The sequence below is a fragment of the Eleutherodactylus coqui genome, chromosome 8, assembly GCF_035609145.1.
Source record: "Eleutherodactylus coqui strain aEleCoq1 chromosome 8, aEleCoq1.hap1, whole genome shotgun sequence".
Classification (NCBI taxonomy): Eukaryota; Metazoa; Chordata; class Amphibia; order Anura; family Eleutherodactylidae; genus Eleutherodactylus; species Eleutherodactylus coqui.
Genome location: NC_089844.1, coordinates 190906811 through 190934026, shown reverse-complemented (window position 1 = coordinate 190934026; position 27216 = coordinate 190906811). Strand labels below are relative to the sequence as shown.

Below are 27216 nucleotides of genomic sequence, written 5' to 3'. Positions count from 1 at the left end.
TGAGAGAGATAGATGTGAGAGAGATAGATGTGAGAGAGATAGATGTGAGACAGAGGTGAGATAGATAGATGTGAGATAGATAGATGTGAGAGAGATAGATGTGAGATAGATAGATGTGAGAGAGATAGATGTGAGATAGATAGATGTGAGAGAGATAGATGTGAGATAGATAGATGTGAGAGAGATAGATGTGAGATAGATGTGAGATAGATAGATAGATGTGAGATAGATAGATGTGAGATAGATAGATGTGAGATAGATAGATGTGAGAGAGATAGATGTGAGAGAGATAGATGTGAGAGAGATAGATGTGAGATAGATGTGAGAGAGATAGATGTGAGAGAGATAGATGTGAGATAGATAGATAGATAGATAGATAGATAGATAGATAGATAGATAGATAGCATCATACATAATATTTTCTTACTTATCATAGGAATCCATGGCAATCACCCATTTACACAAGCCCTCAGCAGCTGTAGATGCATTGCGGACTTTGTCTGGAACAAACTCAGCACTGGTAATATATTGCTTCCTTATGATACTCATGTAAGCAGATGGAATATTGTCCTTATCATAGTCATGTAGAGACTGAAGAAATTTCATATCACCGAGTACTCTTTTTGCTGGCCCCCAGAAATCTTCAATTTTTCGTCCAGAACCAGTGGGATCAGGAATTTTGTCAGGTTTAACTCCTTTCAAAATGCAAATGGCCTCCATGACAAGCTTTACTCCAGCAGGGGGGCTTTTCATAGATTTCACCACTGTAATATCCTGTTACATGACAAAACATAACATAATATAGATACCAGTAGACAGACAGATCGATAGATAGATAGATATGAGATAGATAGATAGATCTGAGATAGATAGATAGATAGATAGATAGATAGATAGATAGATAGATAGATAGATAGATAGATAGAAAAAGGGAAGGAAAACGTAAGCAAACTGAGACCTTAAAGTTGGTTTTGCAGAAAGGCAGATTTTAATGGCTGGATGTTCTTAAAGGGGTTGTCCCGCGGCAGCAAGTGGGTCTATACACTTCTGTATGGCCATATTAATGCACTTTGTAATGTACATTGTGCATTAATTATGAGCCATACAGAAGTTATAAAAAGTTTTATACTTACCTGCTCCGTTGCTGGCGTCCTCGTCTCCATGGTGCCGACTAATTTTCGCCCTCCGATGGCCAAATTAGCCGCGCTTGCGCAGTCCGGGTCTTCTGCAGTCTTCTATGGAGCCGCTCGTGCAGAATGCAGGCTCCGTGTAGCTCCGCCCCGTCACGTGCCGATTCCAGCCAATCAGGAGGCTGGAATCGGCAATGGACCGCACAGAAGAGCTGCGGTCCACGGAGACAGAGGATCCCGGTGGCCATCTTCAGCGGTAAGTATTGAAGTCACCGGAGCGCGGGGATTAAGGTAAGCGCTCCGGTAAGCTTTCTTTACCTCCCTGCATCGGGGTTGTCTCGCGCCGACCGGGGGGGGGGGGGGGTTGAAAAAAAAAAAAAAACCCGTTTCGGCGCGGGACAACCCCTTTAAGGATAGAAACGTCCAAGAAGGTTGGGAAATATTGTGAAATGAGATTCTCAAAGCACAATCGTTAACAATCCCTAAAAGAAGGAAGAATGGAAAGCATTTAAAGAGACTAGGATGGATGAACACAGAACTTGTACACCTGTTAAAATGGAAGAAAAATATGTTTATCAAATGGAAAGAGGGGGGAAATATCTAAAGGAGCATATAATGGGGTCTGCAGAAACTGTAGGGCAAATGTCAGAATAGCTAAAGCTGATAATGAATTGAGGCTTGTAAGAGAGGCCAAAAACAATAAAAAAGGATTGTGGGGGTCAAAAGCAAAAGAAAAGTCAAAGATGCTATTGGATGCTTACAAGATGAAAATGGTGAATTGGTTAAGAATGATGGCCGAACTTTTAAATTCCTATTTTGTATCTGTTTTCTCTCAGAAAGTATATGGAACATCAGCCGATCTTCCCTGTACTATTGGGGGAATATAAAAAGCAGACTATCTGTAAGCAGAGAGATGGTGAGGGAACACTTAGCTAACTTACATGAATTCAAGTCTCAAGGTCCAGATGAATTACATCCTAGGATACTAAAGGAAGCAGTGGAGGTAATTGCTGAACCACTCGCCATAATCTTTGAAAATTACTGGAGAACAGGAGAAAATTGGAAAAGGGCAAATGTTGCCCCTATCTTCAAGAAAGGGAAAAAGATGGATCCAGGAAACTACAGACCTGTGGGCTTGACTTCTAGACTGGGAAAGATCTTGAACAATTTATTAAACGGCATGTATGCAAGTACTTGGATGAAAATGGAGTAATTAACCAGAGCCAGCATGGGTTTGTAACAAACAAGTCATGCCAGACAAACCTAATTTCTTTCTATGACAGAATCACCGACTGGGTTGATCAGGGAAATGCGGTGGATATAGTATATCTTGACTTTAGTAAAGCATTTGACAAAGTATCTTATACCATACTTATTGAAAAAATTACCAAATATGGGACTGACAAGGCAACTGTTAGGTGGATTCACAACTGGCTGAGTGATCGTACTCAAAGAGTGGTCATAAATGGCTGCACATCCAAGTGGAAGAATGTATCAAGTGGGATACACAAGGCTCTGTCCTAGGCCCAGTGTTGGTCAACATTGTTATAAATGATCTGGAGGAGGGTATTAATGGGAAACTGATCAGATTCGCCGATGACACAAAGCTAGGAGGGATAGCTAACACTAGGAAAGAGAGAGCATTCAAAAAGATCTAGAAAAGCTTGCACAGTGGGCGGCGACTAACAGAATGGTATTTAACAAGGAGAAATGCAAAGTCCTACATCTAGGCAAGAAAAATGAAAAAAGCACATACAGAATGGGAGGAATTGGGCTAAGGAGCAGCACATGTGAAAAAGACTTGGGTATACTTATAGATCATAGACTGAACATGAGTCAACAGTGTGACGCAGCAGCCAAAAAGGCAAACATAATTCTGGGATGTATTAAGAGAAGCATAGAGTCTAGATCACGTGAGGTCATTATTCCCCTCTACTCTTCCTTAGTCAGACCTCATCTGGAATACTGTGTCCAGTTCTGGGCACATTACTTTAAAAAAAGACATAGATAAACTGAAGCAAGTTCAGAGAAGATTTACCAAGATGGTGAGCAGTCTGCAAATCATGTCCTATGAGGAACGGTTAAAGGATCTGGGAATGTTTAGCTCACAGAAGAGAAGGCTGAGGGGAGACTTAATAGCTGCCTACAAATATCTGAAGGGCTGTCACAGTGCAGAGGAATCAGCCCTATTCTCATTTGCACAAGGAAAGACTAGAAGCAATGGGATGAAACTGAAAGGGAGGAGACACAAATTAGATATTAGAAAAAACTTTTTGACAGTGAGGGGGATCAATGAGTGGAACAGGTTATCACGGGAGGTGGGGAGTTCTCCTTCAATGGAAGTGTTCAAACAAAGGCTAATTCTGCAGTGAACAGGGGGTTTGGCTCAATGACCCTGGAGGAATATATAATGGTCCCTTCCAGCTCTACTATTCTATGAAAAAGATCATCTGGTCCAACCCCCTGCTCAGTGCAGGATTCACTAAATCACCCCAGAAAAAAATAGATAGATAGACAGAAAGAAATAGATAGATAGACAGACAGTAGAGATAGGCCGCCTGCAGACGAGCGGAAATCCCGCCGCGGGATTTCCCGCGGGATTTCCGCAGCTGAAAGTTTGCATAGGAGTGCATTAAAATACGCACTCCTATGCAGACAGCCGCGGTTTGGCCGCGCGAAATCTCGCGCGGCAAACAAACCGCGGCATGTTCTAATTTTCTGCGGGGCACGCACTCACCCGGCCGCCGGCTCCGGTCTGCGCATGCGCCGGCTGCGCGGCAGCCGGCACATGAAAGAGCCGGGGCCGCCAGGCGCGGGTGAGTACGCGCTCGTCCCTGCAGGCGCTCGGGTCGGATCGCGCAGCAAGAATTCTCGCTGCCGGATCCGACCCGCTCGTCTGCAGGCGGCCATAGATAGATAGATAGACAGACAGTAGAGATAGATGGATAGATAGATAGATAGATAGATAGATAGATAGATAGATAGATAGATAGATAGATAGATAGGAGAAAGTTATATAGATATGAGATAGATAAGATAGATATGAGATTGATATATATGAGACAGTTAGAAAGAGATGAGATATATAGATAGATTGATATGAGATGGAGAGATTGATAGATATAAGACAAATGTGTTAACTATCATGTATATATCTATCTCTCTCATATCTATCTATCCATCTCATATTTATCCATCCATCTATCTATCGCTTCTGGTCTAAGCAATATATAAATGAGTTGGTCTGGGCTGATCACACCCCTCCTGATCAAAATCAGGCATAAACTGCTTGAATTTTCCCATAGATCCTCATTAGCTCCATATTACAGCCCACAAATTAAAATACACTCATCTGGACCAGGCCTAAAGATCACGCCCCATGTTATATCGCTAATATTGCAAAATGGTTCAATATTAGGACTTTTTCTTTTAAATAACTGAAGCCCAGTGGTTGGTGGGACGAGTCTGTACGTGTCTCCACATTATGGCTTCTGTGTATAGAATAGAGAAGGAGTGAAGGAAAGAAGGTCACTGAACCCGGCCAAAGGCCATAAAGGGGCTTCATATTAGAGCGTGTTTGATAAAAACAAATTCTTCACGGTGACAACGGCTTCCTACAATACCAATGTGAGTCTTTGTACCAAAATCCAACTCATGTGACTGATTGCTACACTACATACAGTGCAAATATCCCACTTATTGGATATAGCAGTAGAGAAACTGGGAAGGAGCCGATGTGGCAGCTGACAAACGCCTGGCTGTTGGTGATCTGAAGACTAGTACAAGCAGTGTCGGCTGTGGCTTCCAGCCCTGCGGCGACAAGCCATGAGGTGTTGTGTGCTTGCTGGCATTAATGTTGGCGCATCTGAGGAACCAGGAGGTAGAATTAACATACCTGGGGAGTAAGAGTGTCCAATGCAGCCAGAGCGGATTCCAATATGGGCAAGGCTTGAGCCAGATCGCTATCACATTCATCCTTGATTGCTTTAGCAGCCATTGCTTGTTCATTTGCCACAGCTTCATCGGCTTTGACTATCTTCTCTGTCTTGGCCACCTCGACTGACTCTCTCTCGATGACAACCATCATCTCATCCACCTCTCTGCTAGCAACCTTCAACTGTGGCTGAAGAGCCTCTAGCTCACTTTGCATGGTGGCGACTTGTGACGATGCGGACTGCAGTTTCTCTAATCCCACTTCATACCTTCTTTTCATTTTCATCACTTCTCTGTTAAGGAGAACAATGTATCCTCATATTGTGTGGAACGTCACTACATACCTATGTACCATGATTGCAAGCTGAATGTTCTACTGACGCAGAGATGACATCAGCCAAGCATGGAGTGCTTCGTCAGAACCTTGATGGAAAGTGCAGTGAAGAGCAACTATAGAAGGGATTCTAACTTTATTGGGTCTGTTACTTAAGAAACAAGCGTGGCCTAGTGCACAGAAATACTACTGCACATGCAGGTGATAAATGAGTAAAAGGGGAAAATAAGGGCCATGAAGGCGCTTTCACATATCGGCACAACCCGCACCTAATGACGCAGCTTCATCTGCTGCTGCTGCTGATTTCCGCTCCACAACCCGCTTGCCTACGTGTGGATTTTGGTGCAGAATGTTCTGCGTCTTTATGTGCGGATTGCGGCAATGTTCCAGTCATGACAGCAGCCAAGGGAATGTTCACAGGTAGCGCATTAGTCTGTGTTCTCCTTCTAGATTACTGAGCTGATAATCTGCAGCGTATTACAGTAGCCACAAAGCTAATGAGATGGTAACAAATCTCATCCGGAAACGATGAAAAAACCCAGCACAGAAACTGACTGAGGCGTGGGCGGGATCATAAATCCTTCTGCAGATTTCACTCATTGCAATCCTGAAGCTCTGCGGCATTTCACAAACAATACACTTAGAAGTTTGGAGCGAGCGGTCAGTCTTCATGCTGCGGCGGGGAGAGAGAGACCCTGCACTGAGCAGGCGGTCAGACCTGATGACCCTGGAGGTCCCGAGTCACAAAGGCGGCCACGCTACATTGTCCCAGCATGCACCATGCAGACTGATAACTCAGAGTCAAACCTCATAAACCCGGTGACAGTATCCCTTTAAGGCGGTTTTATACTATATGCTAGCAGTGTTAAATAGGGGCAGGGTGCTCCTCCCAATATGCTTCTATACAGATAGGGATAATACTTCCAATTCAGGAACTGTTCACCTCCTGCAAACACAAACTTGTCCCCAAAGATCACTGTGCAGACAGAACAGGAGCGTGTGTGCATTAAATGACAGGATCTAGAATCTGTTTGGAAAATCTGTCTGTGCTAAAATATTTAGAAATAGACATTCCTGAAGACGCCATGAATCTTACTGATGCATCATTAGAACAGCTCCAACAATTCCATATAGCTTCAGACGTTACTGATCATATGATGGAAAGCGTTGGGGACCACTAGGAAGTGCTATGATATGATGGTCCGGTATACTGCAGCCGCCATTGGCATTGACAGGACATTCGTAGGATTAAACATGAACAGTAAGACACTTACGACCGCTTCTTCTTCAGTAAAGTTTTAAAGGTGGAGATGAGTTCCAAATAAGATGTAGGTGTTACATAATTATATCTTTGTAGCTCGGTGCCAAACTTCTCAGACAAGGCTATGGTTGATGTGTGGAAGCTCTTACACATATCAATACATCCATTTCGGATTTCTTCTGACACTTCAATATCTTCTAGGAATCGTGTAGCAACAGCTTGGAGAGCGTCTTCGGGCCATGACTGGTTGGGATGTTTAAAAAACAGAAGAAAATGAAAGAACTTCAGCCCAATTCTGAACATTTACAGAAATATTCATAGGATTCTGGCAAACAAAATAATTTATGGTTCAGGAAGTCAAAGACAGACAAGTATAGAAACACGTCCGTCATACGAAGCGCTATGAGGGGTGCGTTACAAAAGACGTGACATCCACATGGCATCAATTTGTCCTCCTTATTTGTGTCCATATTATTATTATGTTCTACAGGGCAAATATTGATGCACAGAAAAAATACAAATACGGGGGCAAATAATAGATTATGCTGAGTTTTCAAAAAACAGCCATAAAAATACAGCCAAGTGATTATCCCTATTTACATCCGTATAGATTTATAGCCCTATAGATTTACAGCCCTATAGATTTATAGCCCTATAGATGTGTAGCCCTATAGATTTACAGCCCTATAGATGTGTAGCCCTATAGATTTACAGCCCTATAGATTTGTAGCCCTATAGTTTTACAGCCCTATAGTTTTGTAGCCCTATAGATTTGTAGCCCTATAGATCTACAGCCCTATAGATTTGTAGCCCTATAGATCTACAGCCCTATAGATTTGTAGCCCTATAGATCTACAGCCCTATAGATTTGTAGCCCTATAGATCTACAGCCCTATAGATTTGTAGCCCTATAGATCTACAGCCCTATAGATTTGTAGCCCTATAGATTTAAAGCCCTATAGATTTGTTGCCCTGTAGATTTGTAGCCCTATAGATTTGTAGCCCTATAGATTTGCAGCCCTATAGATCTACAGCCCTATAAATTTGTAGCCCTATAGATTTACAGCCCTATAGATTTGTAGCCCTATAGATTTATAGCCCTATAGATTTGCAGCCCTATAGATTTATAGCCCTATAGATTTATAGCCCCATAGATTTATAGCCCCATAGATTTATAGCCCCATAGATTTACATTTCCTCTGTATTACAATCAAAACATAGTCCTAAAGCAGAGCAAAAATGCACTTGCCTGAAAAGGGCCCGACTCCAAGCGGCCACTGAAGCTTCAGCCGATGCGGTTTATGCCCCACACTGGGTGGTAGTGCCAGGCTAACTTACTCATCATGTTTTATTATATAATATAGTAAACATTGTATGAACAATCTGAAGAAGTGACAAGCTCCTGTATTTAATAATAATATAAATATTACCTGGAACCAATCAATAGTGCAGCAATTAACAAGTGCTGGGAATTTTCTAAGGCGATTCCGGAAAGCGTCTCCGATAGGACTCATAGCAAGTACAATATGGAGCTGATCTCGGCATCGGTCGATAAACAAGTTGAAAAGAGCAAGGGGACTGCCATCAGTCTGTTTAGATTTATCCCGCTGTCTGTCTATTTGTCGCATTCTTTCACATATTTCCTGCCTTTCATCGGGTGCAAACAGATTTGGAACCTCTCCTGCATTGAGTAAATTGTTGATGTCTTCAAGGAAGGATTCCTTCTTAATCTGGGTATCCGTAAAGAGAAAGACTCCTTGCATTTCCCCCTCAGTAGACCGACGTAGAATTTGTTTCAAGTCTTCACGCCACTCGGAAGTACCATAACTCTTTGAAATTTCCACCTGAAAGAGTCCTTGGTCAGCCATGTGAACAGCCAATCGAGTGACAGACTGACGGCCGCTTCCACCAACACCAACAAGCAGGGCATGGCTACGCGGCTGTTTCAGAATCCGAGAGATTCTGCATATGTGTTCAATTGCAAATCTGAACAAAACTAAGTTCATAGGTTTTTTACTGATGTTGTTGAATTCTTCTAAATGACCTTCCACAACTAAACGCAGCTTATCAACATCACGTATCTCTTTATAATTTCTGTCTTCCCTTTTAGGGTCATGAAAATCACAGAACATTAAACTACGTAAGTCATCCTCCTCTACTTTGCCATCACCATTGAAGTCTAGATGTTGAAAAAGGTGATGGAAGTCTTCTCTCATGTGACTCTTCACGACCTCCTCAATACAGTCCAGAAGCCAAGATTGATCTTCATTGTCTACAAGGCGATCATAGTAAACTCGAAGAACCTGAAGGAGCACACAGACAGCCCATATGAAAACTACAGATGGAGGAACGGTGCAGCTATTAACATCATTCTTACCTTGTTAGAAGTAAATCATTTACAATCTGTAGTTTACAAGTCATAGGAAAGTCTACGAAGAGATTCAGTAGGACTTACATTCCATAAGCTGGTCTAACACTGAAGATTCTTCTAGTGAAATGCACCAAATTTATGAAGATGTGCACACTTTGTAATACATTTAGCGTACCTTAGGCCGCACTTACACCACAAGATTAAATCTATGTCTCCCATGAGCGGGCGTAAATTTGCGTGACAATTAGCACAAATTGGTAGCATAGATAATGGTAGATCTTCAAGTCCACGGGAGACTCTTCTCCTCCTAAGCCTTACTCACTTCTCCATATTTTTTTTAAAAATGGCAAGAGGTGTGAAAAATTGATTATTATAGCTTAAATACAGTATATATGCCGTATGACTTTTCTACACCACAAAAATATTGAAAGTCTTTGCTGAAACCCATCCTATTTATATATGGTTTTTCTTTGTTTTTTATATATATATATATATATATATATATATATATATATATATATATATATATATATATATATATATATATGCACTGAACAGACACTGTGCAAACAGCCTTAGTCCATCGGGGTACAGCTTGTTAGGGTTTGTTCCCTAGTTGTGGACGATCCGTTCCTTCCATCTGACCGTGGCTGTTCTGCCGCCGGTGCGTGGGATGTTTTTAAAGAAATTTGAGCAGCAGAAATGTACTGATCTGTAGATAAGAGTGGACCCCCAGTAGGCCTGCAAATGGTTCAATGTTGCTGAAAAAAACCAAACAGTCGTGTATTTGATAAAACGTGCGTACCTCATGAACCCACAGGCGCTTTATCAAGAGGGGAGAATCTGACGTCTCGGGACGCGATAAACAAATGCCTTGAATCACGCGAGAGAAATCCCGAAGGTTGAATAAGTAGTGAGATTTGGTTGGAGTTGGCAGCAGGTTTTTCATTGCTTCTTTGTACACAGCCATGGTGCTGTGTACTATCTGCGGGGTTAATACGGCATATTCACTTGGGAAGTTATACCTAAAGAGTAAAACAACCAGTAATACGTCAGTGAATGTAATCCATAAAACATACAAATTGGGTCTAGATTTTCACCACAGGTAACTTTTTGCAGAGCTGTACACAGAGCGGACGGCTAGTAACCTGCAGGTCATGATCACGCGTTCTCATACTGTGAGAGTTTATGTACAGCACTGTTAAATGTAGGCTCTGTTCTGTATTGGTAGTCTCCTCCTCAGCCATTACTAGTCTCTACTCCACCATTTTATGGAATTGTAGTTTTAATTTCAGTTAGTGAATTTAGCTTACAATCTTCTAAGTAAAGTTTAGATAAGGATTTTCCAGGCGTCCAGCAAAGGTCGCCAAAATGTAACAAAACCAAGCCGTCAATATGTTCTCATGAAATACATACATAACTGTCAGCAATTTATAGTTTAATTATAATTTCTTGTTATGATTTCTTTGTATTATTACCTTGAAACTTTGCAATTGTGTATATGATAAGATGTTATGGTCAGTGCTTGTCAGCAACTATCACTCACAGTGAACAGCATGACTTATGTAAGCTTTTTGGAGTAAAGCCATAATGCTCCCTTTTCTTTCTATAAAAACCCTGTGTTTGTATAACAAATTTAGAATGCGTTACACATAGCATCATGGTCTGTGAGTGTCTGCATCCTCCTGACCGGTCAGTTACCTCTATAATTTGGAGCCCGACAGCATACCAGGAAACCGTTGAATTTTCTTAACAAGCACCCCTTCCTAAACGACTTATTCTGCTGACTAAAGTTAACCCAACTTCTGCAAGCAGCACAATTAACATGGTTTTCCAGTCAGCATCCACTGTCAGTGCTGGGATACCCCAGGAGTGAAAGCTGCTGCTTCAACCATTGTGTAGCGGCCAGCATTCAGAATTGCAGGCTGGGATCCTATTGATTTCAATGAGAAATGCACCTGCAATTATGATCGCCGGTCCCTACACAGGGGTTAAAGCAGTGACTTCCACTCCGACTCAGGTGCATCCCGGCATTGACAGCGGGCGCTGATGTCTTCATGCATGTCAGTGGAATTGGCACAAAGGAAAGATATTTGAAGAGCAAAGCAGACTAATATTGCTCAAAAGTAGGGATTACTCCATCAGAATATACATCAGTAATAAAGTAGAATCATAGTACTATCAATCAAGTACTATGCAAAAGTCAGAAACCATCAATGTCACACCACCATTGCAGGCAGACCATGCCGCTGCTGTGGAGCCTGTAGGACAGGGGGGCCTGGGGCCATTCCACCTCCTCTCCCAAGTGAAAGGGTAGGCGAGTAAGTGAAGGTCTGGCCGGCAGCACGACACTACGCAGTACATCTCTAATACTAACATTCTAACTAGTCGGTGCTGTTCAGCGGTCAGTGTAGCAGGCTCCCCCCTTCTCTCCAGCACTAGTACAGCGAGAGCAGGAGAGGGAGGTGGCAGCCGCCGAAGCACCAGCACCAGCTAGTTACCGAGAGGCGGCAGCTGGCACAGCACCCGCACCAGCTAGTTACCGAGAGGCTTAGTGTTAGAGGCCGACTGCTTAGCGTGATGCTGTTTGCTGGACAGTAGAAGAAGAGGAAACACAAAGAAGGAACTAAAAGCTTCAGGTGCCACAGAGGGGATGCCAGTAGTATGTGGGGGTAGCAGTAAGATGGGGAGAGAGAAGAATAAAGCTCTTTTTTACATTTTTGTTTTTCTTCTCCACTTTTAAAAAATCCTAATTCTTTTATTTATCTTCCAAGGTAACTGTCTGAGAGATTCTTGTTCTTGGCATTTAAAGGGTTGTTGCCGGTGGGTGTCAGCTGTCAAAGACAGCTGGTACCCACCATTTATGGAGTGGGAACGGCTCCCAATCCCACTCCATACAGACCTCGACACTGGAGGGCTGTCCTAATTCATGGTGGCATTTAAAGGCTATGTTCACACAGGGCGGATTTGCTGCAGAAATTCGCTGTGGCAAATCCACCTGCGGCCGCTAATTCTGAGTTTAGCCAGCCACGTGGACAAGAATTTGCAAAAATCTCATCCACACGGGGCGGCCAATCCATTGCGGCAAAGCCGGGCAGAACCGGCGTTGCGGCGCGGATTTAGAATATGCAGCATGTCTATTTTTTTATTACGCTGCGGCTTCGCTCCTCTCTATGGGGATTGAAAGCTGCAGCAGAATGCCAGCGGCCGAACAGCTCCAAAGCCTGCGGTGAAATGCAGCGGCTTTTGAAGCTACGCTTTTCCAGCGGAATTCCTGTGTTTTTTCGGTGCAGCCAAACTGTGGGAATTCCGCTGGAAATCTGCCTTGGGTGAACCTAGCCAAAGAGTTAAACAGCTGCGATCAGTTGGAATGCTGATTGCAGCTGTTGTGGGCGGGTTTTGGCGGTAAGAAACAGACGGCATCTGCACTGTATGACCCCCAATCCCCCTCCATACAAACCCCGAACCTCCATGGCGTAGCTCTACATCATGGAGTGTTAAGGGGTTAAAGGAGTTTTCCAGACAAATATATTATTGATGACGTGTCCTCAGGATAAGTCATCAATAGTTGATCCGTCGGGGTTTGACGCTCGAGATCCCGGGCAATCACCTGAGTGGGTGCATGCTGTCAGATCAGCTACACACAGGGGTTGGAGTGGAAGCTTAGCTTTGCTTGGACAACCCCTTTAAGCTTCATGGCAGCACTTTGGAGTGGTTCAGTATGACAATGCGGCCCTCGGCCCAGTAAGAGTTGTGCATCCCTGCTTGATAACATGCAGGTGGTAATTCGTTAGGAGAAGCAAGATGCCCGTCATCTAGACACCCAACACTGATTCCCAGCAACCGCTGGAATGCATCAACAATCCACTTGACATTTACATTCATTAAAGCAATTTTAATATATTACTAGGAGATCGTTAAAAGTAATGATGGTGCTGATGAGACTGATTACAAAACATACACTTACATTAAAAAATAATTTCCTGGTTCACAAAAATATACTCAATTAATGATGCCTAAATTAATGGGATGCAAAGTGTATCTGGAGATAAAACCAGGAAACACTTTCATCTAAAAACTCTAATGTAGCTTGAGAACTGTTTACGGATGGGGTGGGCTGCACACAGAGGCAGCGGTGAGTCCCAGGGTGGGCTGTAGACAGAGGCAGCGGTGAGTCCCAGGGTGGGCTGTAGACCGAGGCAGCGGTGAGTCCCAGGGTGGGCTGTAGACCGAGGCAGCGGTGAGTCCCAGGGTGGGCTGCACACAGAGGCAGCGGTGAGTCCCAGGGTGGGCTGTAGACAGAGGCAGCGGTGAGTCCCAGGGTGGGCTGTAGACAGAGGCAGCGGTGAGTCCCAGGGTGGGCTGTAGACAGAGGCAGCGGTGAGTCCCAGGGTGGGCTGTAGACCGAGGCAGCGGTGAGTCCCAGGGTGGGCTGTAGACCGAGGCAGCGGTGAGTCCCAGGGTGGGCTGTAGACCGAGGCAGCGGTGAGTCCCAGGGTGGGCTGTAGACCGAGGCAGCGGTGAGTCCCAGGGTGGGCTGTAGACCGAGGCAGCGGTGAGTCCCAGGGTGGGCTGTAGACCGAGGCAGCGGTGAGTCCCAGGGTGGGCTGTAGACCGAGGCAGCGGTGAGTCCCAGGGTGGGCTGTAGACCGAGGCAGCGGTGAGTCCCAGGGTGGGCTGTAGACCGAGGCAGCGGTGAGTCCCAGGGTGGGCTGTAGACCGAGGCAGCGGTGAGTCCCAGGGTGGGCTGTAGACCGAGGCAGCGGTGAGTCCCAGGGTGGGCTGTAGACCGAGGCAGCGGTGAGTCCCAGGGTGGGCTGTAGACAGAGGCAGCAGTGATTCCCAGGGTGGGCAGTAGACAGAGGTAGCGTTGACTCCCAGGGTGGGCTGTAGACCAAGGCAGCGGTGAGTCCCAGGGTGCGCTGTAGACCGAGGCAGCGGTGAGTCCCAGGGTGGGCTGTAGACCGAGGCAGCGGTGAGTCCCAGGGTGGGCTGTAGACCGAGGCAGCGGTGAGTCCCAGGGTGGGCTGTAGACAGAGGCAGTGGTGAGTCCCAGGGTGGGCTGTAGACAGAGGCAGCGGTGAGTCCCAAGGTGGGCTGTAGACCGAGGCAGTGGTGAGTCCCAGGGTGGGCAGTAGACAGAGGCAGCGGTGGGTCCCAGGGTGGGCTGTAGACAGAGCCAGCGGTGAGTCCCAGGGTGGGCTGTAGACAGAGGCAGCGGTGAGTCCCAGGGTGGTCCCAGAGCCAGGAGTGTCCTCTCACCCCCCCATCGTACTAGTGGCACACGGCACAGCGCACTCACGGCACTACATACAGAAGGCTCCCCAGAGTTAGGGATCTCCCGCACGGTTGAAGTGACACAAAAACTACTCCGATACCCAGCTTTACCACATACTGGCATGACTTCCAGAAGGACTGCTGATGAGCTGACAGTTATGGGGGTAAAATTGCGGCTCACTCACAGAATTATGCAGCCATTATAAATTAATTGACTTGCAGGAATGCTGACTTCCATTAGGTGGCGCTGTAGAAGCATCCTTCCATCTTCCCACTTGCCTGAATGCAGTTTTAGCAAATTTTAGGCTTAAACAAAAGTAGATCTTAAAAGAAGAGATTTCTACTTCTCCTCTTTAGTCCCCTCAGTCCCAGTAGAGTCACAAACAAATGCATAAAGCCCGCACGGCGGGGTCATATAGTGCAGACGCTACTGACAAATAGTGGAATGCTGTGGCACCTCTTTTATGCATTACTGCTTACTGAAGCCGTTGTATGATCAATAAGACCTTGTAATATTATTTGTTGAAGGGACACTCCAGCAAAAACCAATTTTTCCATCCCTGCATCCCTCACCTAACTGCCTGTCACACTCTGGATGCCTATTACATACTGCAGTCACTTCCAGGCAATGCAGCATCCTGTCCTAACATATTAGGCACCATCTTTGAATTTCTCCCTACATTCTCTTCCTCTGTGCTAGTAATCCCCTGATGCCTCAATAACATAAAATATGAGCAGCTAGAGATAAGACCATCTCTGCCTGCTGGGAGGAAAGTGTAATCATTACCTTCCACTTAAATAAGCTGTAGACCATAAGTATACACTCATGTTTGAAGAGTCTGTATAGTACAGGTCATGTAATATCAAACAGGAATCCTGGTATCTGAAAAACTGATTTCTTGAGAGAACATGAAGCTAAGTAATTGTCAGATGGTCAGAATGAGATCACATGACCCACCTGAGGAGAAGGACTCCGGGGATTTCCAGACAGAATACACACATATATATATATATATACACACATACATACACACACACATCCATACATACCTAGGGGCCTCGTTACATGGTTAAAAAACATTTCAGCGGAGTGGCCCTGTAAATAAATACATGTGTTTTGAGATGGCAGATGGACGGTGCCTACCTTATGGAGAAATGCCATTCCAGTATCCTGGAGAATATGGTGTACATTGAGTTGTCATCAAATTCATTAATTGTTATAGTATTAAAATGCCGGAGGAATCGTGGGGTTATGACATTTCTTCCACCACCTAAATAGCAAGAAAATATGATCATTTTAGTATCTGTAGGCTAAAGCACTGAGCCAATGACTTCGGCCAACATGAGAGGAGAAAACTGACAGTTTTGGGCTCAGAGTGTCAAGGGGATTTGTAGATTTCTTTTCTGTAATATCCTATGTAACGAGTATGCTGCCTCCATTCACTCTCAGTGGGACTGCCAGAGATAGCCGAGCGCCAAGTGCAATGAATGGAGCAGCAAGCAGGCCTGCTCGGCCAGCGCTTCCTTCATCCTGACAGTGATGTGTGGGCATGGGGAATGCGGTGGGGGGCAACCCCGCAGTAACAAGCAGAGGGGACACAGGACTCCCTGGTAAGGCTCATGTCTATAGGTGATAATTTGTGATCCTGGTACAACCAGATTGTCAGTATTACAATACTAGTAATTATTAGGAAATCATAGTCACAGTGTTTCTGGTGGTGCAATGTGCCACTTACTAATACAATATAGTGAAAGGGATTGGCGTTCTAAGCACACAGAAGCTGTTTAAGGACCTGTGATGATGTCACCATCCCTACGTCTCTAGGGTGTTTAAAATATAATAGACAACTCTGCTACATGCACGTTACACACACACACAGCTCTGCTACATGCACATCACACACACAGCTTTGCTACATGCACTGTCCAACCGCCCATACACTTTAGAAAGCCGGTGATTACACACTTGTGCAGACAGCTTATACTCCCAATATCCATTGCTCTGCTCTTTTGAGTGTGTGTTTATTATAGTAAGGAGAGAAGAATAATCCACTGTCAGAGGAGTCTTATCTGCCACAGGAACAAAGAAGATGAAAGAAGGCTGAAATGTAAGACCCTTCTTACCCCCCCAACATCTCCCATCAGAGTTGGAAGGCCTCCATGCACATTAGATTGAACTCAGTCAGTTAGTCTGATGGCTCAACAGCTGCGACAGGGATGTAGTATACCAGCTCCGATGCAGAAACAAACTGGCGGTACAAGGTAACCCCTTTGTTACGTCAGCCTGGACCACTAAAGAGCCACTCCTTCGAACGAATGTAAGCATGTCCTTACTAATCAGGGAACGTGGGGCACCCCTGTCTAAAAGCGGGGTGATTGTCCCGATAAGGTCGGCCCCACTGTCTTTATCTGGGACCTAGCTATCCCTGATTAGGAACCTTGAAAGATGCACCAAAAACACAGGACACGACACTGTTCACACACTCTGAACAGGACTGCACATAATGCACGTGTCTAGTCACCTGCACAGACATAACACACGCCTCTGCTCACACCAACATACCAGGTTGTGCATACAACATAGAGCACAGAACAGGACTGCACATAGAGCACATCTGGCCACTTGCGCAGACATACCACACACGTTGCTGCTCATACCAACATACCAGATTGTGCATACAACATAAAAATGGAACCCCACCCAGAGCTCACATGCATACAGATGGTAACCATAGCCAGTCCATGTGTCCTCACACCAGGGGAATAGAGAGTCCGCCACCGTGCTGACATAGGGAACAGTGTCAGGCATCACCCATTTGACACACACACACACAGGACATTAGACGTATGGAGGCCGCACCTGCCCAGGGGTAGAGAGAAACCTGCGGGCTGCTTACACCTGTATGGTCACTGTACCAGACACTACACAATGCACGCACCCCATAACACAAGGAGGGGAGGGACAGCAGTGCCCAGACCGTCTTCAGGGGAGGAAAGACGGACACTACAGACAAGCATGCAAACACCAGCTCTGAGCGGGATTTGTACAGAGATACAATAAAGCACTAAAATGACCAGCAATCTCTCTCAAGAGCTTGCTGGTACTTATCTGCTGCAGACAAGGGGGATTGGCTGGTGGAGAATACCACACCCAGCCACCGCAACTAACCCCTACCTGTGAAGGTGTGCACAAGGAAGCCTGTAGAACCACAGGTCCCAGATGCACAGCCCTAACACCCTTGGGTTTCCCCGTCAATGATAAACGGTCATTGGGAATATAGTAACATAGTAACATAGTTCGTAAGGCTGAATGAAGACAATGTCCATCCAGTCCAGCCTGTCTAGCCTCCTGTTTTGTTGATCCAGAGGAAGGCAAAAAACCCCAAGAGCAGAAGCCATGTTGAATTTCCTCAAGGTGGCTTGTCTTTTCCTAGGCTGGCCAATCTAGTTGAGAGGGGGGTTTATATTTCTACCCCGACTTTTAGAAGTTACGGATTATGCCGGTGAAGTTGGTTTACTCCTTTTTTCCTTGGTGCTGCTGTCCGGGTGAAGCTCGTAGTTGGTATATTGATTATGTATATCTTAGTGTTGTTCCTGCCATTGCTCCTACTACCATTAGTTTTTACCACCTAACTGACATGTAAATGTCTTTCTCTCGGGTCAGTATAGGTGCCGTAGGTTCGGGTGGATCGCCCCACTATAGGCAGGGGTATGTTCACCCCGTGGGCTGGTAGGACTAGATGTCCCATCTTTTCCCCTCCTTTGTATTTGGTGGTGGTTTTAGTGTTTTACGTGGGAATTTCTGGATTTTATTTGCCCCATGTGAACACTGTCTTGCATCCGTGTTGGGCTCGGTGCGTTACTGCTCTTCATGGATGTAACATGGCCACATATAGGGTTGATGGATGCAAGGAGACCACTACCTAAAGGAATGCATAGTGTCTACTGTAAAATTGGGTTTGGTCCCTTATTTTGTGTGACATGCAATATTAAAGGGATGTTCACATCCCAGACTTTTACAGCTTGTACTCAGAATACGCCATAAACGCTCTATGAGGGCTCATTTTTGCATGATAAGCTGTGGTTTCTAGTGGTACCATTTTGGGGTACATAAGGCTTTTCTGATCTCTTTTATTGCCTTGTTTTGGGAGGCGAAATGAACAAAATAGCATTTTGGTTCCATTTTTTAGTTTTTGAGTTTTTTTTTACAGTGTTTGCCATGCAGGATAAAAGTTTGTTCAGCTCAATCTATGGCGTGCTACCGATGCAACAATACCAAGCGGGGTGTTGGTTTTTTTTTTTAAATAAAATAAAGGAAAGTGTACTAACAGCATTTTTTTAACCCCCTTAGTGATCGCCCCATAGTCTTTTTACATCCTGGCTTTGTGGGCTTTAATCCTGCTGCGGGGGCTGTGGATGTGACAGCTCTCTAAGGCCAGTTGCCGGAGCAGTCATTGGGGGCCGCGGGGAGCGATCCCCGATCACGTGATCGCCGTTATCCAGTAGATAACGAAGATTGCATGGAAGTAAATAAAAGTTAAAAAAAGTTAAAGTTTTAGCTCCCGTCACGGATCGGATCTGAAAACAGGAGCTGAAACTACTCACCTCCAGCCTCCGTGATGTCCCGCGGTGCTCTGGTCCTTCCATGCTCACCAGACGTAAAATATGAGGTGCATGCACAGAAGGCCGGGCAGCCCGGAAGATTTAAAATCTGCTTGCTCCCAGCTAGCATGCATAGCTAAGAGCAGGGAGATGTTAACGGGAACCGCTATATGTGGTTCCCGGTCACATGACTGCCGTTATCCAATGGATAATGACGATCACGTAAAAGTTAAAAAAAGCTGTTTTATTCTCCCCTCACCGATGCGATCGGTGAGAGGAGATGAAACTTCTTACCGTAGGCCTCTGCATTTGAACCCCGAAGCTATCCTCCTCCACGGACCTTCCCCAGCTTCTGTGCATGCGCCTGCCGGCAAAATGCTGGACGCATGCGCAGAAGCCAGGGAGGAGTCAGAAAATTTAAAATCTCCTTGATCCCGGCGATCGAAGGTAGCGGAGAGCCTGGAGCAGTGACCGGTGGCTTAGTTGAGTGGTCCCTGGTCACGTGATAAAAAGGTAGCGATCTAACTTGGGACGGTCTCACGCGATCAGATAGAAATTGCAGATTCCACATGCGTTTGATCCGTGGTAATATGTGGATCAATCAATCGCACTGGATTACACAATTCTGCTCACATGAGTGGGTTGGAATTACGTAATCCACTTGCAGAAAACAGAACGCAGCAGGTTCTATTTTACCACTGATATTCGCGACATAGAGCCCATTGTGCTCTGTGGTTGCAGATATACCCGCAGCCCATATGTAAGTACAGTGTGTACGGGCTGCGGGTACCTGGGTCATCTCTAAGCGACGGTGTGGGAAATAAAACAAAAAAGGGTGTACTGCTCATGACCACCTGTGTGAGTAGGCAGTTATGTGCAGTACATTACGTGGCCGTACGCAGGGCCACGGCCGGGCTCACAGCTGAGATCCGCTACAGGCCCCCACAAGCAGACTCCGCATACGGCCGTGTGAGCCCAGCGTTATTCAGATCACTACCTGTAATACAGCACAGTTTACATTATTACTTTTATATATGATTTAGGGAACTCCGAAAAGGGCAGGTGGGGGGGGGGGGGTTATTTTTAGGGAGTCAATTTTTTTTCTGGACAAGTAAGCAATGGGGCCTGGAATTTATTCAGTTGTGCCCTGAAATCCAACGGGCGTTTCCGCCATTATAGGCCTAACCATGTGTCCTGTAAGTAGACTGGGGCCACAATGGGTATGTTTATGAACACAAAACAAATCAGGGTATCCATTTTAGGGCTAACTCTTCAGTCATATGTGTGCTGTACAAAAAAAACTGTTTTTAAATTGAAAAAATTGCAAAAAAAATGAAAATTGTAATTTTTTCCTTCTGCTTCGCTTAAATTCATTCAAAAACTGTGGGGTCAAAATACGCAATACACCCCTAGAGGAATGTGTTAAGGGGTCTAGTTTTCAAAATGGGGTCATCTGTGGGGGTTCTCTATCGTTTTGGCCGCTCAAGGGCTCTACAAGTGGGCAATGGGGCCTAAATGCCTTCAAGCAAAATCTCTGTTCTGAAAGCCACCGGCTGCTCCTTTCGGTTTGGGCCCCGTTGTGCATACGGACAGAAGATTAGGGCCACAATGGTATGTTTCTGAACACAGGACAAACAGGTGAATCCATTTTGGGGTGTAAATCCTAATTTTCATGTGCACTATAGAAAAAAAATCCTGTCTTTAAAAAATGACATATTTGCAAAAATATGAAATTTTATTTTTTCTCCTCTAAATTGTATTAACTCCTGAAAAAAAAAACTGTTAAAATCCTCCTGACCCCCTCAGTGAATACATTAAGGGGTGCAGTTTTTAAAATGGGGTCATTTGTGGGGGTATCTATCATGCTGACACCTATGAGCCTTTACAATCTTGGCTTGGTGTCACCTAAAATGTTACATATCATTTTAGGCTGAAGGGAGGCAATGTCCATCCAGTTCAGCCTGTTTCCAACCCCCATCCCCACCCCACCCCACCTTGTTGATCCAGAGGAAGGCAAAAAAGAAACAACGAGGCAGAAGCCAATTAGCCCACTTGGGGAGAAAAAAATCCTTGTAGACTCCAAAATGGCAGTCAGAACAATCCCTGGATCAACATTTATGTTGATAATTAATGTTAAATTTCTACCTCTCTTAGGCCCCCTGCAGACGGGCGGAATTTCCGCCCCTGGAGGCTGCCATAGGACTGCGTTAACAAACGCAATCCTATGCAGACGGCCGTGAAAATAATGTAAGCAGATGAAAATATTTACCTTCTGAAAACTGTGTACAATATGTTTGCACATATTTGAGATATTGCAGTTGAAAATGTGAAAAAAATATTACATCTTTTCAGGATTTTCCCAATTTCGGCACTTTTAATAAATATACACAGGTTCTATCGGTCTATTTTCACCACCTAAATGAGGTACAACATGTGACGAAAAAACAACGTCAGAATCACTGGGATCTGCAGAGCCTTTACGGAGTCAGAATCATTGGGATCTGCAGAACCTTTACGGAGTTAGGGCTCACACACACACTTGCGTTTTTTAACACTGCAGTATCACTGCATTTTTTTCATGCGATTGCCAATGGGACTTTCTAATGTTAAAAACACATCGCACAAAATCCACAGAGCACCAACTTGTGATGCGTTTAACATTAGAAAGTCTCATTGACAATTGCGTTTTAAAAAATGCAGCGAAATCGCAGCGTTAAAAAAGTGGCTAAGAGCCCTTATTCTATGTTAAAGTGACACGTCAGATTTCCAAAACTTGGCCCGGTCATTAAGGCACAAACATGCTTGGTCACTAAGGGGTTATTGCTTTTTTCTTACATTATTTATGTCCCTGCATGGGACCTGAACTTATGATGCTATGATCACTGATAATATACTGAAGTACTTCTGTACTGCAATGTTTTATCACTAATAATAGCGATCATAGGTCATGGCAGACCTGGACGCCATTGTCTGGTGTCTGGTAGCTATGGCAACACATCAGCCTTCCACAACTACATAGTAGAGGGTCAATGATGTCACAGAAGGAGCGGCTTCCTTTTGTGAACCCTTTACATGCTGTGATCAACAATCATTACGATGTTGGTGTTCTGAACACTGCAGGGGTTGGTGTACTCACCGATCCCCGTTTTGGCAGCGGAGGCCGGTTGTGGATGGCACAAGATCAGCTTCTAAGCTGTTGCTATTCATAGAACAAAAGCAGTTAAGACCACGACCATTCTAATGGACTCCTCAGGATAACATACAATGTCATGGGTTTCTTAATTAACCGCCCACCTAAGAAACAATTTCCCTCTTGCTTTTTGAAGTCTTTATTAGCCCTTTCCTGATGGCCCCTCCACCTCCTGGTAATTAACCTCTGGTTTGACAGGCTCTCTGGGTAATCTACGGATTTATTGATGGCACAACAAGAGATTAAAAATAGCTTCTTGTTCCAATTTGCTCTTAATGCGGGAAGGGGAGGAGCAGTTCTACTTACGTGTTTTATCACTTTGTTAGGATGTAATATCCTTTTACTGTAATTGTCTATTCTGTTATATTATAAAGGAATCTGTAGCAGATCTACATGTAGTGTTCGGAGTAGGACATTACCTGCTGGCCCCATAGCGCAGACGATCTGTATATCAATTAACTTGATCATGGAGCAGTCCTTCAGATCATACCAGTTCCAATGATCCAACCACTGGCGAAGTAATTCTACGGGGGGTTGAGCACCATAAACTTCTCTGGCAGGCATGTTCACGTCATCTACAAAAACCACCTAGAAACAAATAGCATGTGATTGCTGAATGGGTGCGACTCAACACATTCATTATGAGGAAGGAGAGGACCTGAACAGTTTTTAAAGTGCATTTCTACTTTCTAAACCCATTTCAGAGTTAGCAGCTGGATACTTTCTGTCTCTTAATGGATTCGGAGCCATGTACAGAACTGACTGCCATTAAGATACACAGCTGTAAGAAAAGGAACCGTTTGGTATAAATATGCATTGATTACTAATAAAATAATGCTCTGATTGTTAACTAAGTCACAATTAAGTGGCTCGGTGAACAAAATGTTGAATTTTGGGTCCATATCCATGAAATTCCCCAGATCCCAATACCATGAAGAACCTGCAGTCAATCCTCATAAAGTGGGTGGACAAACAAAAACACGGAAATTGAGATAAACTGCAAGCCACATTATAGAAGAGCCACACCCTGTAACAAGAGAGCTACAAAGTCCCCGTTATGTAGAACATCCCAGACATATGGGATCAACAACAGGGACTGCAGCATAAACTCCCTTATAGGAATTAAACCAAATTGTAAGTGGAAAATCCAACATGCTTCATGGTTTGGCAGCGCCTCTCTGCAATCTACACCTCCTCTACGATTAGCATCACCTGAAGCTGAAGAAATGGGTGATGCAACAAGACAACGCCATAAAATATACAAGTAAATCAACTGAAGAATGGTTTAAAAGTATTATTTGCAGTTTGGAACCCCAAGTCAAAGTCCTGATCTGAACGCTATTGAGATTCTGTGACATACCCTGAAGAAGGCTGTGCACACAAGGCATTCCAGAAATACTGATGAACTGAAATACATTTGCATAGAGGAATGGTCAAAAATTCCTCATCAACATGAGCTACTGGAACCGTCTGATGGAGGTAATCACTACTACAGTGGATCTAGAGCTTATTAATTCAAGGGTTCACTTGCTTTTTATCCCTGCACTGTGGATTCTGCACTCCATGTGCTCAATAAACTGCACAACTGTTTGTGTATTATGAGTGCGGTAAGATTGTTTATCTATAGCTGTGACTGAAATAACAGACCACATTATATTAGAAATAAATGCAGATATCTAGATAGGTCTGAAGGGTTCACTTACTTTTAAGGCTCTTTTACACACAAAGACAAATCTTTCAAATGATTGAAAGATTGACAGTTCTAGGGATCATTTTGCTTAAAGTGCTAATGGGCACTGATCCCATTAGCACTTTATTACCTTAATTTGCATATGAATGAGCCTCCAAGAGCTGCTTGCATAACACAGCAGGTGGTCTGAGCACTGCAATCAGCTTCTTTGTTCTTGCATGGGCTGTTAGCTGAATACAATGTAATCAACTGCTACCATGTGGTCTGTGTTATCTACTCTCCATCTGAACAATGGATTTTAGGCTCACATGTGGTCGTTTGAATACATTTTGAGCGATAATTGTTGTGTGTAAATGGGGCTTTACTTGCAACTGCATTACCAAATAATAGAGCACAACATGGTGTTGATGGGTCGACATTTAGTCTAAGACTTCTGGGAATTACTATCCCATTCTGCAGCCTTATTATTGCCAGATCATCTCCCATTTATAAAGTACTGGCAAGAAAGTAGTCAAAGAATTCAGACAAATAAACTCTAAAGACTGGTTTACTATTTACATTAGGCTCTGTTCACGTCCTGTTTGAGCCTCCTATTAGGTGCGCATGTAAGTACCTTAAACAAAATAGCTGTACAGTGGCATAAATCACCTTTGGTCCCAGTCTTAACCCTTTCGCGACTGCCAACGGTAAATTTATGCCGCTGCTGCCTGGGCTCTGTGCAGCGGTGACGTAAATTTATTTCAGCCCCTCCATCAGCAATTGCCTAAAATCTTTAAGCACTTTTGATCTGACTTTTCTGTAAGGAATAAATACAAACGGATACACTTTAGTTCTAGGTTTAGAAACCAGTAACTAAACTGGACTGTTAACCCTTTCCTGACCGAGGCCCTTGATGCATAATGTCCGCATCAACATTTCATATTTTTAAAGCAATACAGTCTAAAGGTTAATATGTTTTATTTGATGCCTAATTTTTTTGTGGCATGGTTTGGGCTTTATGGTACCAAGACAGGGCCAGCACTCTATAGAGAGAAGAATGGCAGAAATACAATTCAAATTTTCTTCATTTTTTAAAATGTATAATTTAGTGTAATAAATTGAAGAAAAAAAAAACCAAACAAACAGATTATAGATTCCTAAAAACCTTCTCACAATCCTGAGTATATACCAAATAGGTGCACTGTGATCAGCTTCACTGGAATACTTGCAAACAGGCGTTGTGGGTATGTCCTGCCATTAGATGGAAATTTGACTTGCTTTGCCTACTACATGTTTCACTGCTCAAGAAGGCTAATACCTATTCCTGAAAATTGCAGTGGGTACTAAAATTTACACTTTTCCTAATACTTATTTTTCCAATCAAGCCCAGTTCTTCTTTGGAACCCGACTGCTGGAAGCACTGATGTAATTCGCTGCAGGCTCAGGCATAATCCTTGGAGGGCACTTCACCCTGTGCCTAGAGCCGCTGTTGGATTCATCCATGGGCAAGTCTGGTGTCTCCTCTGCCGCAACACTAAAACTGAAGAGAGATCTCTCGACACTGAAACTCCTTGACCTCTAGAGGGGGTTTACATCCCGGGGCAAGGATTTTAGCCATCACTCAGTGGCGCACAATAGTTACAGTTGAATAGACTACTTGTTTATTTCACACAACCTACTAGACTACAACCCCTCCTGCTCCATAGGCGTTTTCTTGTGGTCTGACCGTGCCCTGGTCTGTAGCACCCTAAATAATGCTCCAGGATTTAGGGGGTACAATCCATGGCGACTCAATGACAACTTACTAAATGACACACTAGCCCCCCCCCCATCCCACCCCCACACTCCCCCAGCCTACAGAAGCTGGGAAAGATCCTTCGTCGTGTGGCAATTTCCAGCCCATATCCCTGCTCAAAGTAGACACACAACTATACGCCAAGATATTTGCCCCTCGTTTGACACACATCATCCTGTCCTTGATCAGCAGAGAGCAGGTAGGCCATGTCTCAGGCCGTGAGACAAGAGACGACACTTTAAAATCGATAGCACTGATTTTGCAGGCTTGAATCTCTAGGGATCCCCTTTGTTTACTGTCAATAGACGCAGAGAAATCCCCCCATCTGATAGGGTCCATAGAGGTTCTTGGAGGCAACCCTGCAAGAGACAGGCATGGGCCCCCGATTCCACAGCTGGAATCAGCAAGGATCTGAATTAACGGAGCTCTTTTGTCACAACTAGAAATCAAAAACAGAACCAGACAGGGATGACCCCTGTAACCCTTACAATGGAATTACTAGCGAATGCACTTAGGAAAAACCCCAACATCCAGGGAATTAAATGTGGACTGCATGAACACAAACAGCCACAATTTGGCTGTTGACAAAGGCTACTACAGCCGAAACGCGTTCAGCACGAACCTGTGAGCTGTATGCTTTTTTTATTCAATAAAGAAAGAAATTTTTTTTAACGGTAGCAGCTCCTCTCCACTCCTATTTTTGTTTATATGAACACAAATGAGCTCTACTTGTGGACGACTTGTTAATGTATGTATCCAACCCGAGGATCGCACTGCCAACCGTCCGGAAAGAATCGGAAAAGTTCGGTAGAATTAGTAATTTTACAGTAGAAATCCAGAAATCTGAAATACTTAATAAAACCCTCCCTAAAAATGAAGCATCTCAATTCAAATCCATATTCCACTACACCGATGCGAAGAAGCCATTAAATACTTAGGGATTTCTCTATTGGCCGACCCAAAACAACCATTCGCCCTGAAATACAAAGAGATGCTCTTGGCATTCGAAGCAGATTTACAAACGTGGCGCCCCCTTACGCTTTCCGGGTTCAGCAGGATTAATGTGCTAAAAACGGATTCCCTCTTCCACTCATCCCTGACCTTTTCACCAGAATTGGCTCTTCTTTTATTGCTTCCAGGTTCTATGGCGCAGACTTAAAAAAGCCCACTCAGTTTTGTTCCTCCTAGCCATGTGCGAGCTTATTCCCAAATGATGAAAAACTACTTCACCTGCCACACGGTTATCATAGATAGAGGCATTATATGAAATAATGGCATGGAGGAGCTTGGTTCGAATGTCCACAATAAACATGCTTCTAACACTTGGGCAGCTTGGATAACATTTTGCGGCTCCTCTAGGCGGGTACTGGTGTATCCTGGACGCCCCAGTCACAGCCCTAGCTCCTGATTGGCTGAATAGCTGAAGGTCCTAGAAGCTGGGACAGTGGATTTCCCTGTCTGTTAGCCGGTGCTCTGCTCCACCGCAGTTACCCACCTGTCCCTCGGCCCTGTGGTGTCCCTGCAGTCCTCATCCTTCTGTCTGCACTATCGGTGACATTCCCTCAGCTACCCGCCTGTCCCTCGGCCCTGTGGTGTCCCTGCAGTCCTCATCCTGTCTGCACTATCGGTGACATTCCCTCAGCTACCCACCTGT

General features: G+C 44.5%; 1 protein-coding gene across 1 annotated transcript in view; it reads right to left on the bottom strand.

Moving 5' to 3' along the window:
• Positions 1-27216, bottom strand: part of DNAH7 (dynein axonemal heavy chain 7) — a 499785-nt gene that overhangs the window by 175832 nt on the left and 296737 nt on the right. Inside the window, exons 37-43 of the mRNA XM_066577151.1 lie at positions 22518-22686; positions 15451-15577; positions 9835-10054; positions 8089-8961; positions 6672-6901; positions 5026-5356; positions 428-774 (exon numbers count right to left, since the gene is read on the bottom strand). Coding sequence (XP_066433248.1) covers positions 428-774; positions 5026-5356; positions 6672-6901; positions 8089-8961; positions 9835-10054; positions 15451-15577; positions 22518-22686 — 2297 coding nt within the window. The remainder of the gene's footprint in view (positions 1-427; positions 775-5025; positions 5357-6671; positions 6902-8088; positions 8962-9834; positions 10055-15450; positions 15578-22517; positions 22687-27216) is intronic.